Genomic DNA, 16628 nt, shown 5'->3' on the forward strand with positions numbered 1-16628 from the left:
GTTACCGAGAGTAAAATGTTAAGATGTCCTACTATGATTGTAGATTTGTGTATTCCTCCCTGTAGATCTGTCAATACTTGCTGTGTATATTTGGAGGCTACAATATTAGGTACATACAAATGCAGTATTTTTCTGGTGAGTTGAAACTTTTACCATTATGAAATGCATGTCTTTATCTCTAGCAATGCTCTTTTTTTGTTAAAATATACTTTGTCTTATACTATCTATACCAGCTTTCATACGTGCATAGCATAACTTTCTCTACCCTTTTATTTTTAACTTTTTAATATTCTTATATTTCCCATGTGTCTTGTAAGCAGCAGATCATTCTCTTTTTAAAACTCGATTTCCATGATATTTATCTTTTAATTGGAGCATTTAGTCCATATGCATGTAATTTAATTACTGGTATGTTTGATCCATTTTTTCTATTTGCTTTCTGTTTCTCCTGCCTTTTTTTGTGTATCTTCTCTCTCTCTTTCTCTCTCTCTCTCTCTCTCTCTGAGTATTTTTAAATATTTCATCTTTGTCTTAGGAGTTAGTCAGTCTTCTGTATTCTTTTGGTCATTAGCCTAGGGATTATACCATATGTTCTTATCAGTGCATAGTATAAAATAGTAATTTTACCTTTTTCTGTAAAATGATAGAAGAGTTTAACTTCTTTTATCCCTTCCTGACTTCCATGCTATGCTTTTATTTTTCGTAATTCCACAAAACATTGTTATTATTGTTCTTTGCAGTCAATATCCATTAGATTTTTTTCCTTGCTCTTTCCTTTTTATATCTCTAAGCTCCCATCTGTGATTTAAATTTTTTCTTTAGTAATACCCTTTCACAGTTCCTTTTATATTTTTCCACTTGGGATAAATGTTCTCAGTGTTTGTCTGAAAATGTCTATGTTTCACCTTAATTTTTTAAAGATATTTTTTCAGTGTATTAACTTCTAGGTTTGGTTCGATGTAGTCCCGCTTATTGATTTTGATTAAATGCTATTTTGTGCTTGTACTGTAAATGTCATATCCAAAAGATCATTACTGAGACCCATGTCCGAGAGATTTATTCCTATGTTTTCTTCTAGGAGTTTCATGGTTTCAGGTCTTACATTTATGTGTTTAATTCATTTTGAGTTACTTTTTGTGCATGGTATAAGATAGGGGTCCAGTTTCGTTCTTTTACATGTGAATATCTTATTATCCTAGCACCATTTACTGAAGAGACCATGTTTTCTTAACTGAGTGTTGTTGACTCTCTACTCAAATATTGGCTGACTGTACATGCTTGGGTTCATTTCTAGGCTCTCAATTCTGTTTCATGGGTCTATTTATGTTTTTATGTCAGTAACATACTGTTTTGATTATATAACTTTATAAAATAGCTTGAAATCAGGGAATATGATACCTCTTGTTTTGTTTTTCTTTCTCAGGATTTCTTTGGCTATTTGGAGTCTTTTGTGGTTCCATATAAATTTTAGTAGTTTTTTTTCTACTCTATAAAAAATGCCATTCGAACCTTGATAAGGATTGTGTCGAATCTATAGATAGCTTTTGGTAACATTAACATTTAATTGTATTAATTCTTCCAATCAATGAACATGGACTACCCCTCCATTTATTTGTGTGTTCTTCCATTTCTTTCATCAATGTTGTGCAATTTTCAGAGCTGTGATCTTTCATATTCTTGGTTAAATTTATTCCTAAGTATTTTATTGTTTTTGATGCTATTGTAAATGGGATTAATTTCTTTTTCAGAAAATTAATTCTTAGTGTATAGAAACACTACTTATTTTTGCATGTCAATTTTGTATCCTGCAGCTTTACTGAATTTATTAATTAGATCTAACAATTCTTTTGGTTGAGTCTTTGGATGTTCTATATATAAAACTATATTATCTACAAATAGAGACAATTTTACTTCTTTCTTTCCAATTCTGATACCTTTTATTTCTTTTTCTTGCTTGGTTGTTCTAGCTAGGACTTCCATATTGTGTTGAATAGGAGTGGTGAAGGTGGGTACCCTTGTCTTGTTCCTTATCTCAGAGGAAAAGCTCTCAACCTTTCGCCATTGAGTAAGAGGTTAGCTGTGGCCTTGTCATACATGGCATTCATTTATTTTTTATTATGCTGAGATATGTTCCATCTATGCTTAATTTGTTAAGAGTTTTTATCATGAAGAATGTTGAATTTTTGTCAAATGCTTTTTTTTGTATCTATTGAGATGATCATACATGATTCTTTTCTTTCATTCTATTAATGTGTTGCATCCCATTGATTTGCATACATCGAACGATCTTGCATCTCAAGGATAAATCTCACTGGATCATGTGAATGATCCATTTAATGTACTGCTGAATTCAGTTTGTTAGTATCTTATTGAGAATCTTTGCATCTGCACTCATCAGGAGTATTGGCCTGTAGTTTTCTAGTAGTGTCTTTTTCTGGTTTTGATGTCAGGATAATGCTGGCCTAGTAAATAAGTTTAGGAGTGTTCCCTCCTCTTCAATGTTTTGGAAGAGTTTGAGAAGATTGGTGTTGATTCTTCTTTAAATGTTTATTAAAATTCACTGGTAAAGTCATCTAGTCTTGGGCTTTTCATCATTGGAAGTTTTTGATTATTGATTCAATCTCCTCACTAGTTGGTCTATTCAGATTTTCTATTTCTTCCTGATTCAGTGTTGGTTAAATTCTATGTTTCTAAAAATTTTTCCATTCTAGGTTTTCTAGTTCACTGGCACATAGTTGTTCATAGTTGTTCTTATAAGCCTTGTTATTTCTGGGGTATCAATTGTAATGTCTCCTTTTTCATTTATAAATTTGTTGATTTGGGACCGCTCTCATTTTTTCTTGGTTGGTCTAGCTAAGTTTGTCAATTTTGTTTATCCTTTTTAATGAACCATTAGTTTGGTTAGTCTTTTATTTTTCTGTTCTTTATTTCATTTACTTTTGCTTAAATCTTATTATTTCCTTTCTTCTGCCAACTTTTGGCTTGGCTTACTCTTTTTCTAGTTTCTTGAGGCATAGAGTGAGGTTGTTTACTTGGAATTTTTCTTGCTTCTTAACGTAATCATTTATTACTATGAACTTCCCTCTTAAGACTGCTTTCGCTAAATCTTGGAAGTTCTGGTATATTGTGTTTCCATTTTTGTTTGTCTCAAGAAACTTTGATTTCCCCTTTCATTTTTTCTTTGATCCATCATTTAGGAGAGTTTTACCTTTCATGTGTTTGTGAATTTTCCAGTTTTCTTCTTGTTACTGTTTTTAGTTTCATACTGTTGTGGTCAGAGAAAATACTTGATATGATTTCAGTCTTCTTGAGTTTGCCAAGACTTGTGCTGTGGCCTAATGTATGATCTATCTTAGAAAATGTTGCATGTACACACTTGTAAAGAATGCGTATTTTGTGGTTGTTGGATAGAATGTCCTGTATATGTCTGTTAGGTCCATTTAGTCTACAGTTTTGTTCAAATCCTCTGTTTCCTTAGTTACTCTCTGCCTGGATGATTTATCCATTGTTGAGAGTGAGTTTTCTTTATTTAAAAAAAATTTCAGCAGCTTCACTATGATATATCTAGTTATGATATTATTTTGTCTTTTGGGAGGTTCGTAGGACTTTTTTGGCTTCACGTCTCTTGTTAGTTTTGGAGAATTGTCAGGCATTATCTTTCTTTTGTTAGTGATAATAGTAGTTTATTAAGGCATATTTTATATAAAGTAAGATGCATAAAAATTAGCTATATGGCTGGATCAGTTTTGGGAGATGTATAACGTTCATTTAATTGTCACCCAGAAAAAGACAATAGAATGTTTCTGTCACTCCAGAAACTAATGGCATACCCCTTTCCAATTAATGTCCTTCCTCCCACCCTGAGACAGTCACTACTCTTGTTTCTATATAATTCATAAACAGTAATCCCCCCTTGTCCACAGTTTCACTTTCTGTGGCTTCACTTACCCTCAGTCAACCATGGTCTGAAAATGTTAAATGGAAAATTCCAGAAATGAATAATTCATAAGTTCTAAGTTGCACACCATTCTGGGTAGCATGGTGAAATCTTGTACTGTCTCTCTCCATCTTGCCCAGGACGTGAACCATCCCTTTGTTTAACATCGCCACACTATATATGTTACCTGCACATTAGTCACTTAGTAGCAGCCCGAGTTATCACATCCACTGTTGCGCTCGCAGTGCTTATGTTCAAGTAACCCTTATTTTACTTCATTATGCCACATTCACCTAACTTTTATTATAGCATATTTTTATAATTATTTAATTTTATTATTAGTTATTATTATTAATTTTTTAACTGTGCCTAATTTATAAATTAATCTTTATCGTAGTTATATATGTATAGGAAAAACCATAGTATATATAGGGTTTGGTACTATCCCAGGTTTCAGGCATCCACTGGGAGCCTTGGTACATATGCCCTGCAGATATATGGGGGGACTATTGTATTCCTATAATTCACGGGTTTGTATAAATGGCGATCAAACAATATGTATTCTTTCATGTCTTACTTTGTTCATTCGACACAATTTTATTGACATTAATCTGTGTTTTTGAGGATATTAGTAGTTCTTTTTTTTTTTTAATTGCTAAGTAAGTATTCTATGGCATGAACATACCACAGTTTGTTTTCAGCTCTGCTATTGATGTACCTTTGAGTTGTTTCAAGTTTTTGTGGGCATATGTAATCATTTCTCTTGGTATATACCTTGGAGTGGAATAGCTGGGTCATAGAGCTTGTAAGAAAATTCTAAACAGCTCTATAAAGTGTATGCCATTTTAAATTTCATCCAACAATGTATGAGAGTTTCAGTTGCTATAAATTCTTGCAAATATTTGCAACTGACAGTGTTTTGAATTTTAGCCATTCTGGTGGGTGTGTATCTCATTGTGGTTTTAATTTGTACTTCCTTGATGACTGATATTGAAGATCTTTTTATATGCTTATTGGTCATGTCGATATTTTATTTTATGAAGTACTTGATAAAGTCTTTTGCATAATCATAAATTAGGTTTTTTATTATTATTATTGTTATGAAGTTGTTTTTTTATGTGGTGAGACATGAGTCATCTGTCAGATTTATATATTGCAAATATTTTCTTGCAGTTGGATTACTTTTTAGTGTTTTTGAGGAACATGAGTTTTTAATTTTGATAAACTAAAATTTCTCATTTTCTCATTTATGGTTAGTGACTTTCGTGTTCTAAGAAATCTTTGCCTTCTCCAAGGTCATGAAGATAGTTTCCATTGTTTTCTTTCAGAAGCTTCATAACTTAGCTTGCATATTTAGGTCTATGATGCATTTAAATTTAATCTTTGTGTATGGTGGATATGGTTCATTTATTTCTTTATGGATTGTTCTAGCACCTTTTGTTGAAAAGATTATTGTTTTCCCTTTAAATTGTATTGGTCCCTTCATCATATATATATATTTGGGTATATTTCTGGACTCCATTTAGTCTTATTGAACTGTATACCAATACAAACTGTCTTAAATACTTTGGCTTTATAGTTTCAAAATGAGATAGTTCAAGTCTCCAACTTTGTTCTTCTTCCATCATCTTGGCTATTTTAGGTCTTTTGCATTTCCATATATATTTTTGTATCAGCTTGTTAATTATATTTTTAAATTCTAGAATTTTTATTTTGTACTTACAAAATTCCAACTCATTGATATTCTTTAACTTGTCTTTTACTTTATAGAATGTATTTAGCATAGTCATTTTGAAGTTTGTTTCTGATAACTCAATATTCTGGATCTCTGGAGATTCTGATTCTATTGCCATTTTTTTTTTATTTTCTTGTGTGTGCTTTTAAATTGTGTGTAAGACATTAGATAGAAAAACTATAGAGCTAATTTGAGGTTTAAGAATATGTTATATTTTTTTCAGAGAGAATTTGCTTTTGCTTCTGGCAAGAGGCTGTGGACATTAGCAATCTAAGTCACCTTAATGCAACAACAGCAGCAGCAACAACAACAAAAAAGAACCGTGTTCCATTATTGAGATGATTTGAGGCCAGTCTTCAGTTCCTGTTAGGGTCGATCTATTTCTGGTCCCCTTTTACTTCTGGGTGTAGCCTTTTTGAACCTCTGCCTACAGCTGAAGGAGATTTTTAGGTCTCCTATTTCTTGGTGGTCCCTAAATTTGTTCTCTTACTTCAAAATGTCTGTTGAACTATGCTCATCCTGTGGAATTGGCAGGTAGAGAAATGGGCAAAGGAGGAAGAATGGCTTCAAATACCAGGTTCACTTTTCAATGATTCCTTCCTCTTTTTGATCATGACCCTTTAATTCTTCATAAAATTCTGTTTTTTAAAAAAATATTTTATCTAGTTTTGTAATTGTTCTTAGTAGTAGAATTGGCTCGAATGAATTGTTCTGTCATTAGTGGGGAAATGGAACCCAGACTTTTTTTTCTGTAATATTTTTACAGTGGAATGTATTTGTGTGTATGTGTGTATGTATGTGTGTATACATATATACACACACATATACATACATACATACATACATACATACATACATACATACATACATAAAGGGCTGTTTATATCTTCACACATGAAAGAAAACTCTGCTTCATTGTGAAAAATAATTAAATATTGTTTCATTTTTTTCTGATATGTTGAGTTATAGAAGACATACCTTAGACCAGTGTAATTTTGTCTGTTATAGGAATCCCTTTTGTTCTTAATTCTCGGAAACTTATTTATTTATTAAAAAGAATATTCCTTAAATGCTTCTATATATGAATATCGTTTTATTGATTTCTTTTCCCTATAATGTGAAGAGTGTTTTCAGCCTGCAAATTCAAATTCTTTTTCAGTCTTTTTCAGGAAATTTCTCATTAATGAAATTTTAAATTATTGCTTTCTTCAAATCATTTGGTATTTTCCTCAGGAATACCTATAATTTACAGGTTAGAGTTTCATATTTTGTGCTGTGTAGCTGTTATAACCACTCTTTTCCTTATTTTCTTATATATTATTCCATATAAATTATCTGTTTATCTTTTCCTCTATGTTCTTAGCTTCTTAGGTTGGTTTATTCTATAACTTACTTGACTTTTCCCCCAAGTCATCTCTGTTTATTGATCAGAATGAGGTTTCTAATTTTACCATTTTATTTTTAGTTTATTCATGCTTATCATATTTCTTATCCAAATCCATTTTTATCTTATTCTGTTAGCTTTCCATCTCATCCTGAATTTTCTATGACTTTCTACGCCTGTTTTTATAGAGGCCATGTGTTCTTGCATCATGTTTCAGATGCCACACATTTTCCTAAAATCTTTTGATCCATAGACTAGATAATTTTCAGACATGTGTTTTTTCTCAGGCTTAAGTATATTTCCTTTACTTTGGAGTAAATATTTTGGCTGTCCTTAATTTTTTTCCTTTTTAAAATCAATTTTATTGAAGTAAAATTTTCATGCAATAAATGACCCATTTTAAGCATAGTTTGATAATTTTTGACAAATGTATACATTAATGTAACTAATGTATAGAATATTTCCATTGTCCCACAAAGATTTCTTATTTCTCTTTTCAGTCAATCCATTATAGGCAACCACTGAACTGTTTTTTGCCATTATAGATTATTTATTAGCCTGTCCTAGGATTTCATATGAATGGAATAATATAGTATGTACCATTTTTATGCCTGTTTATTTTACTCAGCACAATGTTTTTGTGATTTATCCTTGTTTGTATATCAGTAGTTCATTTCTTTTTAATGTTGAGTGGTATTCCATTGTTTGGATATATCACAATTTGTTTATTCATTCACTTCTTGATAAACATTTTTACCTCTTAAGGGTAAAGCTATAAACATTCATATAAAAGCATTTTTGTGAAAATATACATTTATTTCTCTTGATAAATACCTAGCAGTGGAAATGCTGGATCATATGGTAAGTGTATACCTACTTTTACAAGAAATGTCCAAACAGTTCTTCAAAAGTTGTTGTACCATTTATACTTCCTCCAGCAATGTATGAGAGTTCCACTTGTTCTACATTATCATCATCATCATCATCATCATCATCATCATCATTATTTTTAATCAAATTTATTGTGGTATCATTGGTTAATACAATTATACAATTTATTGTTCTACATTATTATCAACACTTGAGATTGTCATTTTTTTTTAATATTAGACATTCTAATGATCATATATGAGTATCATATTATTGTTTGCTTTGCATTTCTCTGATGACAAATTATAGCATCTTTACAGGTGCTTTTTGGTCATTTATATATCATTTTCTGTGTGTGAAGTTCTCAATGAAACCTTTTGTCATTTTTAAATTGGATTGCGTCTGTGTTATATGTTCAAAATAAAAGATATATTATGAATATGTTCTCTCAGGCAGAGGCTTTCTTCTTTAGGTATTTCAAAAGATGAGAGTTTTAAATTTTTATGAATTTCAATTTATCAGTTTTTTCTTTAATGGGTTTTTTGTCTCCCCTAAGGTTATAAAGAAATTCCCCTATGTTTTATAGTTTTTACTTTTAAGTATATGATTTATTTAGAATTAATTTTTGTATACACTGGGAGGTAAGGATTGACTTTTCCCCATAAGGATATCCAATTGTTACAGTTCAATTTGTTGAAAAAATTACTTTTTTTCAACAAATTACCTTGACTCTTCTGTTGAAAACCAACTGATCACCTGTCTGTGGGTCTATTTCTATCCTTTTATCTATCCTTTCGCCAGTATCATACTATCTTGATTACTGTAGCTTTATAGTAAATCTGAAATCATCTAATGTAAATCCTGAAGATTCGTTTTTTAAAAATTGTTTTGATCATTTAGCACCTTTATGTTTTTATATCACTTTTACTATCAGCTTTCTAATTTTTACAAAACAATGTTCTTGGATTTTGACTGGGATTACATCGACTATATAGTTTAGTTTGGGGGAGAATTGACATCTTAAAGAAAAGGCTCAGTGTTGAGTCTTCTGACCCATGAACATGGCATGTCTAGCTATTTATTCAGGTCTTTTAATTTCTCTCAACAATGTTCGCTAGTTTTCAAGTCTTGCAGATATTTTGTTAAAGGTATTTATATATATTTTAATGTTTTGGATGCTATTGTAAAAAGTATTTTAAAATGTTATATTCAGCTTCTTTATTGACATTATATAGAAATATAAGTGATTTTTGTATATTGAATTTATGTCACGCAGTTATGCTCGATTCACTTATTAGTTTTTGTAGCTTATTTATGAGTTTCTTGAGATTTCTGTATACATGATTATGTTCTCTTACAAATAAAGATAATTTAAAAATTTCCTTCTTTTAAAAAATTTTAATGCCTGCCTGCCTACCTCTCTCCTTTCCTTCCTTCCTCCCTTCCTTCCTTCCCTTCTTCCTTCCCCTCCTTCCCTCTTTCTTTCTCTCTTTCTTTTTCACATTGCACTTGACCATATCTCCAGTCTAGGATAGTGGATATCTTTGTCCCCCCCCCCCCGCCCAGTTTGTGAGGAGAAAGTATTAAGGCTTTCACCATTAAAGATGCTTTTCTTTTCTTTTCTTTTCTTTTCTTTTCTTTTCTTTTCTTTTCTTTTCTTTTCTTTTCTTTTATATTTATCAGATTGAGAAAGTCTCTGTTTATTTTTAGTATGCTGAGAGTTTTTATCATGAATGAATGTCAATTTTGGGCTAATGCATTTTCTTCTATTTTGGTAAATGTATTTCTAGATGATCATATGACTTCCTTCTTTTATTCTGTTACTATGGTCATTTACATTGATTTGCTTTGCATTGTTAAACCAACTTTGCATTCCCGGGATAAAGCCCACATTGAGAGCTGTGTAACAATTGCCAGATTCAGTTTGCTAATTTTTTGTTTAGTGTTCTTGCTCCTACATTTATGAAGGATATTGATCTAGTTTTCATTTATTGTAATGTCTTCATCTGGTTTTGTTTACGGAATAATGCTTACCTCATAAAATGAGTTGGGAAGTGTTTCCTCTTCTATTTTCTGAAAGAATTTATGTAGGATTTGTGTTATTTATTCCTTAAATAGTTAATAGAATTCACTGGTAAATTCATCTGGACTTGGGGTCTTCTTTGTGGGAAACATATTTTACATTATGAATTCAATTGAATAGTTATAGGGCATTTAAAATTTCTTTTTAGTGAGTCAGATTTTGTAATTTATTGAGTCAGATTTTATAATTTTGTTATCTGTGACTTTTGAGGAATGTAGGCATTTTCATTCCACATGTAAAATTCGTTGGCTTGTCTGTAGGATCTGTAGTGATATCCTATCTTTCATTCCTGATGTTGGTAATTTATTTATTATTCATTGGGCTAGGTAGGAGGCTTATTGATTTTATTGAACTTTCCAAAGAACTAATGTTTTATTGATTTTTCTCTATTGGTTTCCTGTTTTTAATTTCATTAATTTCTACTTTTATCTTTATTACTTTATTCTTTCTGAAAACATTGAGTTTAATTTTTTTTTTCTGTCTTATTAAGGTAGAAGCATAAATCATTTATTTTGGACCTTTCGTATTTTCTAATATAGAAATTTAAAGCTATAAATTTCCCTTTAAGCATTGCTTTAGTTGCATCTCACAAATTTGATATGCTGTGTTTTTATTCTATTTCAGTACAAAATATTTTTTAATATTCCTTGTGATTTCATCTTTGGTTTATGTATTGTATAGAAGTGTGTTTTTTCAAGTATACTAATATTTTGTGATTTTCCAGATATGTTTTTATTATTTCTAGTTTAATTTTTTGTGGTTAGGAAACATACACTATGGGATTGCTCTATCTAAATTTTTGTGGCTTATTGTATGGGCGAACATATTGTTTATGTTAGTAAACATTGCATGTGCCCCTGAAAATAATGTCTGTTTTACAGTGGTTGAGTGGAGAATTTTATTATTATCAATTAGGTCAAGCTGTTGAGAATGTTGTTCAAGTCTTCTATTTTTACCAAATTTATGTCTGCTTCTTTTATGAATTACTGATGGAGGATTGTTGAAATTTACAACATTAATTATGGACATATTTCTCATTTCAGTTCTGTCAGTTTTGCTTTATATAATTTAAAACTCTATCATTAGATGCACACAAATTTATGATTGTTATATCATCTTGATGAATTGAGTAATTGTGAAATATTCTTCTTTATTACTGGTAATATTCATTGTCCTGGAGTCTACTTGTCTGATATTTATATAGACACTTCAATTTTCTGATGATTAACATTTGCTGATGCTATGTTAATTATGTATAATGGTGCAATTTTTTTGTTTACTTTTAACATATTTATCTTTATATTTCACGTGTGTTTCTCAGAGAAAGTGTATGTTTAGGTCATGCTTTTTGAAAAACTTAAATCCTATTAGACGAGCTCTACGTTTTAAACCATTTACGTGTAATATAATTATTGTCTAGGCCATTTACATTTAAAGTAATTACAAATATAGTTGAGCTTAAGCCTGTCATCTTATATTTGCTTTCTATTTGTTCCATCTATCCATTGTTCCTTTTCGTTTTAATATCTTGCCTTCTTTTGGGATAATTATTTTTAGTATTTTATTTTATTTCTGTGCTGAACCGTTAGGTATACTCAGAAAGAATCTCTTTGAGGTTTACAATAAGTACCTTGAACTTCACAGTCCGTTTCAAAATAATATCGTATTAGTTTACATGCAATGTGAGAACCCTGCGCGCGTTCCTCCCCCCTCCCATCCTTTTTGTGCTTGTTATCAGATATTTTACTTCTCGCTCTACATGTCATTAGTCTCACAACACATAGCTGTTATTTTTGTTTTAAACAGTAAACTATCTTTTAGCAACATGTTAAGATGGGTAGAAAGTCTTTTATAGTTATTCATTATATTTACCATGTTCAGAATTCTTTATGCTTCTGCATAGATCCTAGCTTTCTTCTGGTATCGTTTTCCTTCAGCCTGAAGACTTTCCTTTAACATGTCTTGTAGTGGAGCTCAGCTGGTGATGAAGTCTCTTACCTTGTGTTTGTCTTCAAGTAGTCTTTATTTTTTTTTTTTGAAGGATATTTTCACTGGGTATAGAATTCTAGGTTGACAGTTTTTTTCTTTCAGCCGATTAAAGATGTCGTTCCATTGTCTTCTGGCTTGCATTGTTTCTGACGAGAAATCAGCGATCATTCTTATCTTTGTTCCCCTGTAAGTAATGTGTCTTTTTTTTCCTGGCTGCTTTTAAGATTTTCTCTTTATCATTGGTATTTATGAATTTGATTTTAATGAGTTTTGGTGCGACTTTCTTTGCTTTTATTTTGCCTATGATTCATTGAGCTTCTTGGGTCTGTGGATTCATAATTTTCATCCAACTTGAAAAGTTTCGGCCATTATTTCTTTGGCCATGTACTTTATTCTGCCTGATGTTTTTACAGCTCACCGAAGCTCTGTTTATTTTTCTTTCAGTATTTCAATTTTAAGAGTTTTTGTTGGTATGTCTCCCATTTCTTCTGCATTGCCTAATCTGCCATTAAGCCTTTTTAGTGAATTTTTCATTTCTGAGATTATATTTTTAAGTTTTAGAGATTCTACTTTGTCCTTTCATTATATCTTTAATCTCTTTTCTCATTGTGTTTGTGGTTTCCTTTTAATGTATATATAATAGCTGTTTCAAAGTCTTTGTTTGCTAAAACTGCATCATTTCTGTGATTTCTGGGTTTGTTTTCTATGGCCAGAGCTCCCCCTCCCCCAATTATGGGTAACATTTTCCTCTTTTTTCAAATATCAGGTAACTTTTGACTGGATGCAGGACTTCATGAAATTACATTATTGAGTGTCTGGATTTTGTTGTCTTCTACTACAGTGTGTTGAGGTTTGTTTTGGCTGTCAAGTTACTAGTTGATCAACTTGGCCCTTCTAAGGCTTGTTCTTATGCTTTGTTAGGGTGAGCTTGGGGTAGCCTTTTCACTAATGGTTAGTTTAACCCTCCTACTAAGGTATGACTTTCTAGAGCCTCTAATGAATGTCCAAAGGTTTTCTCTGAGTTCCCTCCTCTGGTTGGTTAGAACTTAAATATCTCCCAGCCCTGTATGAGATATAGGAATTATTTAGCTTACAGTTTCCCTATAGTTGTTCTCTATGCAGCCTAATGAAATTTTGCCTGACACATGTTCGACTTAGTATAAAGCCAAACACCCCAAAGGATTCTTACTCAGATTTCTGGAGCTCTTTCTTTGCATAGCTTCCTCTTCTTTGGTACTCTACCCAGCAAATTTAAGCCACCTTGCCTCTCTAAACTCTAGTTTTGTCCCCTCAACTCAATGAAACCATCCTACTGTGTTTATATTTCCCTTTCTAGAGCCAAGGTCTGGAAATTACTTCCAGGAAAAAAGCCATGGTGACTGTAGGAGTCACTTTATTTTTTCTCTTCTTGCTAAAGATCATTGTCCTGCACTACTTGTAGTCTAATTCCTGAAAAGAATTGTTTCATATATATTTTTCATTTTTATAGTTGTTTATAGTGGGAGGGCAAGGTTACTTCTAGTTTCTCTGTCATAGTTGGAAGCAGAATTCTCGTCTGCCATATTTTTGCTGTATTTTTGTTTTTTTTCAGATGACGGGAGATTTATCATGACTATATTTGTCATATGGTAAGGTATATAGATTGTCCTTATATTAGAATCAATTATAGTGTTTTTCCTAAGCACAAATACCTGTGCTCTGTCCTTAGAGATTTCAGTTCAAGAGATCTCACATGGGTTCTAGACATCATATTTTTAAACCTTGGCAGGTGATTTTTGACACACAACAAAAGCTAAGTATCACTTTTCTAGTAATCTTAAATCTAGTGTGACTTTGGTGAACTTAAATGAGGACTTCTACTACCTGTTCTTAACTCCATGACACTCTGTAAAAATGGAATAAAAAATTAGAGGAGTAGGACCTTCTGGATATTCCTACCATCCACATATGAAACATTAATTTCTGGCAGAGCAGGAGTCTGTAAGAGTCCTGATCAAATGCTATGGCTCTTGCATGTTCTGATTTGTTCTTGCCTGTGCCATAGCAGTTGTTATAAATTTGGAATAGTATCTCTATCTATAAGTATCAAGAAAATCTCCTTGATATTTATCATAATACATGGATTCAGAGTTGGTTGACAGATTTTATCTTACGGACAACTTTTTATTTATTTTTTACATCTTTACATTATTTAATAAAAAGATTTACAATATTATCTTCTCCTTACAAAGGGAACATAGGTAATAATTCCTTGAAAATAAAAAATAGCATTCATGTTAAAGCTGCATCATCTTTTTGGATGAAATGTGGTAAAGGTGAGCACCACGAAATGCATATGTAGGAAGAAAGAAACTTCTTAGAACTGTCTTCTGTATGAGGACATTTTTCTTAGACTTCCCATTTAAAATTCCTTTCAGCACAGGTAATGTCAACCAATTGCTGTTCACTAAAAGTTGAGGAAAACCTAACTCTGTAATGCCCAGGATAAGTGTCTAAATCCTGTGATTGGGGAGGCCCTGGCTGTGGCACGTGGGGAAGCTGCTCTGTAGACAGCGTTATTGCTCAAAGCAGACCCTGCCAAGGGCTGCCAGGGACGGGGCAGGAGGCAAAATGCATCATGGCTGTCTGGAACAGCACTTCCACATAGCTGACCCTGTGCCCATGCATTTCAGCAAATCCCACCATATGAGTGCACATGGCTACATCTTGGGCATTTGCTGCCTTAGGCAGACTAGAAGCTACGGTCTCTCCTGGCCCTGGCCAGTGCTGGTTTCATGTCCACCTTCCCAGGGACCCCAGCCTGCACAGTGGGGACAATCACTCAGGCCTCAGCCCAGCCTACAGCTCCACTAGCACAGCCACAGATGCTGGGGGGTGGGAGTGGGGAGTGGGGCTCAGCTTAACAAACTGTTTCTATTAGTGCAACATGTTCCTCCTGTTGGAGAACTAGAGGAGATTTCTCAAATTGCTGGCTGATGTGCCAACTCCATTTTGATTAACAGTGACTTCCTGGAACTCAATGTTGAGAAGAATTCTCAGGCCAGTTCTAGACTCAGCAAGAGGGAATGCTCTTATGAATTACTGATATCCGACATGAATTTGGAATTGGAAGAATGGGGCCCCATGTCCCACATATTTGTAACTCCTGTACTGGTTAAAGGCAGTCTTTTCCTCTAGGTTTCTTTAATTACACAAGAAAACTTGAAGCTACGCTCTTTATAGCCATCTTGACTTTTTCACATGTAGGGAAACGAATCTTATAGTTGTAGAATGCCTGTATTCAAATGAGTTCATCGTCCATTCTTGATTCATTTCCTCTTTTTGTCTCTCTAAAAATATAATCAGTGTGATACCGTGTTATTAGATTAGTGGTTTCTGGCCTGTACTTCTTGTCTTTTTTTTAAATAAATAAATCTACTGTATATTTTTTTAAGGTCGATGGCTCTGTTGACTATATTTTCCTGAATTCCAAATCAGACACAAATTCTATGCCTAGTATAACAATAGGGTAGAATATTTGAAGTTAGAATACTTTTAGATATAAAATTTTATAAAACGTTTGGAGCATAAATTAGGCCTGGATCATTAATAATAGATGTTTTCAAATTATAATTTAATGAGTAACTAAGTAAGAATATCTTCTCATCTGCGGATTCTTCTATATTAGACCAATCATAGTCCTATAAGATTATAATATGGCAATTTAGAAAAATGTCCACTTTCAAACATATGATCCTATTACTTTTTTTTTTCCTGATAGACTATTGTTAGCGAAGTGCTTTAGGCTACAGAATCACCTGGATGATAATTACCTGTTGTAATTCTCATTCTGATCAATCCCAGATCACTTGGTTTTTGTCCTCATTCTGTGTGTGTATACTGTTAAGGAGTTGGGTATTAGCAAACTATCAGATGTTTAATTTGTGGGTCATGTGTGTGAGAGAGAGTGCATTTCATGTAGGCAAGATACGCATCTTTCGAGTCTCCACATTTGATGGGGATGGGGTGGGAAATGGAATGGAATGCCTTCCATTCATTTTAGTTATTATCAATTTGAAATACTTTCTGGTGCCAAAATCTAGAATGTTTAGCATATTATAGTGAAAAGAATAGAGTGTCAAGACCCAGGAGATAGAGGTTCTAGTCCCAGATTGTCATTTACAAACTCTGTGATCATAGCAATCTTTTTAAACTTTAACCTACTCATACATGGAATGAGCCTAATAATCTACTGTACCTCTCCCACAGAGTTGTTGGGAGGATCCAATGAAACTATAGAGAACTTTTGAGAACTTAACTAATGGTATGTTGTTTGGAGGTATAGTGTATGCCACCTTATGCAAGCTTGTCTCTTCCTGTGGGAAAATGGATGATGGAGTTGTGCTATTTTTGCTCAAGTTTTAAAATTTTCATAGATTTTAAATAAGGATTATTTTAGGAAGCCTTCTGATGATAGCTCTATATAGGACAAAGAAAACTAGTGACATATCTGTTGTGTTTTTAGCAGGGCGCATATAATTTCAGTGAGAAGTATTCATCAGCTATGCTTTGCTTTACAGCTTGGAATCCCATCCACTGCCAGCACATCGAATGCCACAACGCAATCAACAAACCAGCTGTAAAGGTACCG

The 16628-nt window shown here is 32.6% G+C and overlaps 1 protein-coding gene across 18 annotated transcripts in view; it reads left to right on the top strand.

Moving 5' to 3' along the window:
• UNC79 (unc-79 homolog, NALCN channel complex subunit) overlaps window positions 1-16628 on the top strand; it is a 217591-nt gene that overhangs the window by 63554 nt on the left and 137409 nt on the right. For all 18 annotated transcript variants that reach the window (XM_016145493.2, XM_016145498.2, XM_016145484.2 and 15 more), the window contains one exon: window positions 16558-16622. In XM_016145493.2, coding sequence (XP_016000979.2) covers window positions 16558-16622 — 65 coding nt within the window. The remainder of the gene's footprint in view (window positions 1-16557; window positions 16623-16628) is intronic.

Source organism: Rousettus aegyptiacus, unplaced genomic scaffold, assembly GCF_014176215.1.
Source record: "Rousettus aegyptiacus isolate mRouAeg1 unplaced genomic scaffold, mRouAeg1.p scaffold_m13_p_3, whole genome shotgun sequence".
NCBI lineage: Eukaryota > Metazoa > Chordata > Mammalia > Chiroptera > Pteropodidae > Rousettus > Rousettus aegyptiacus.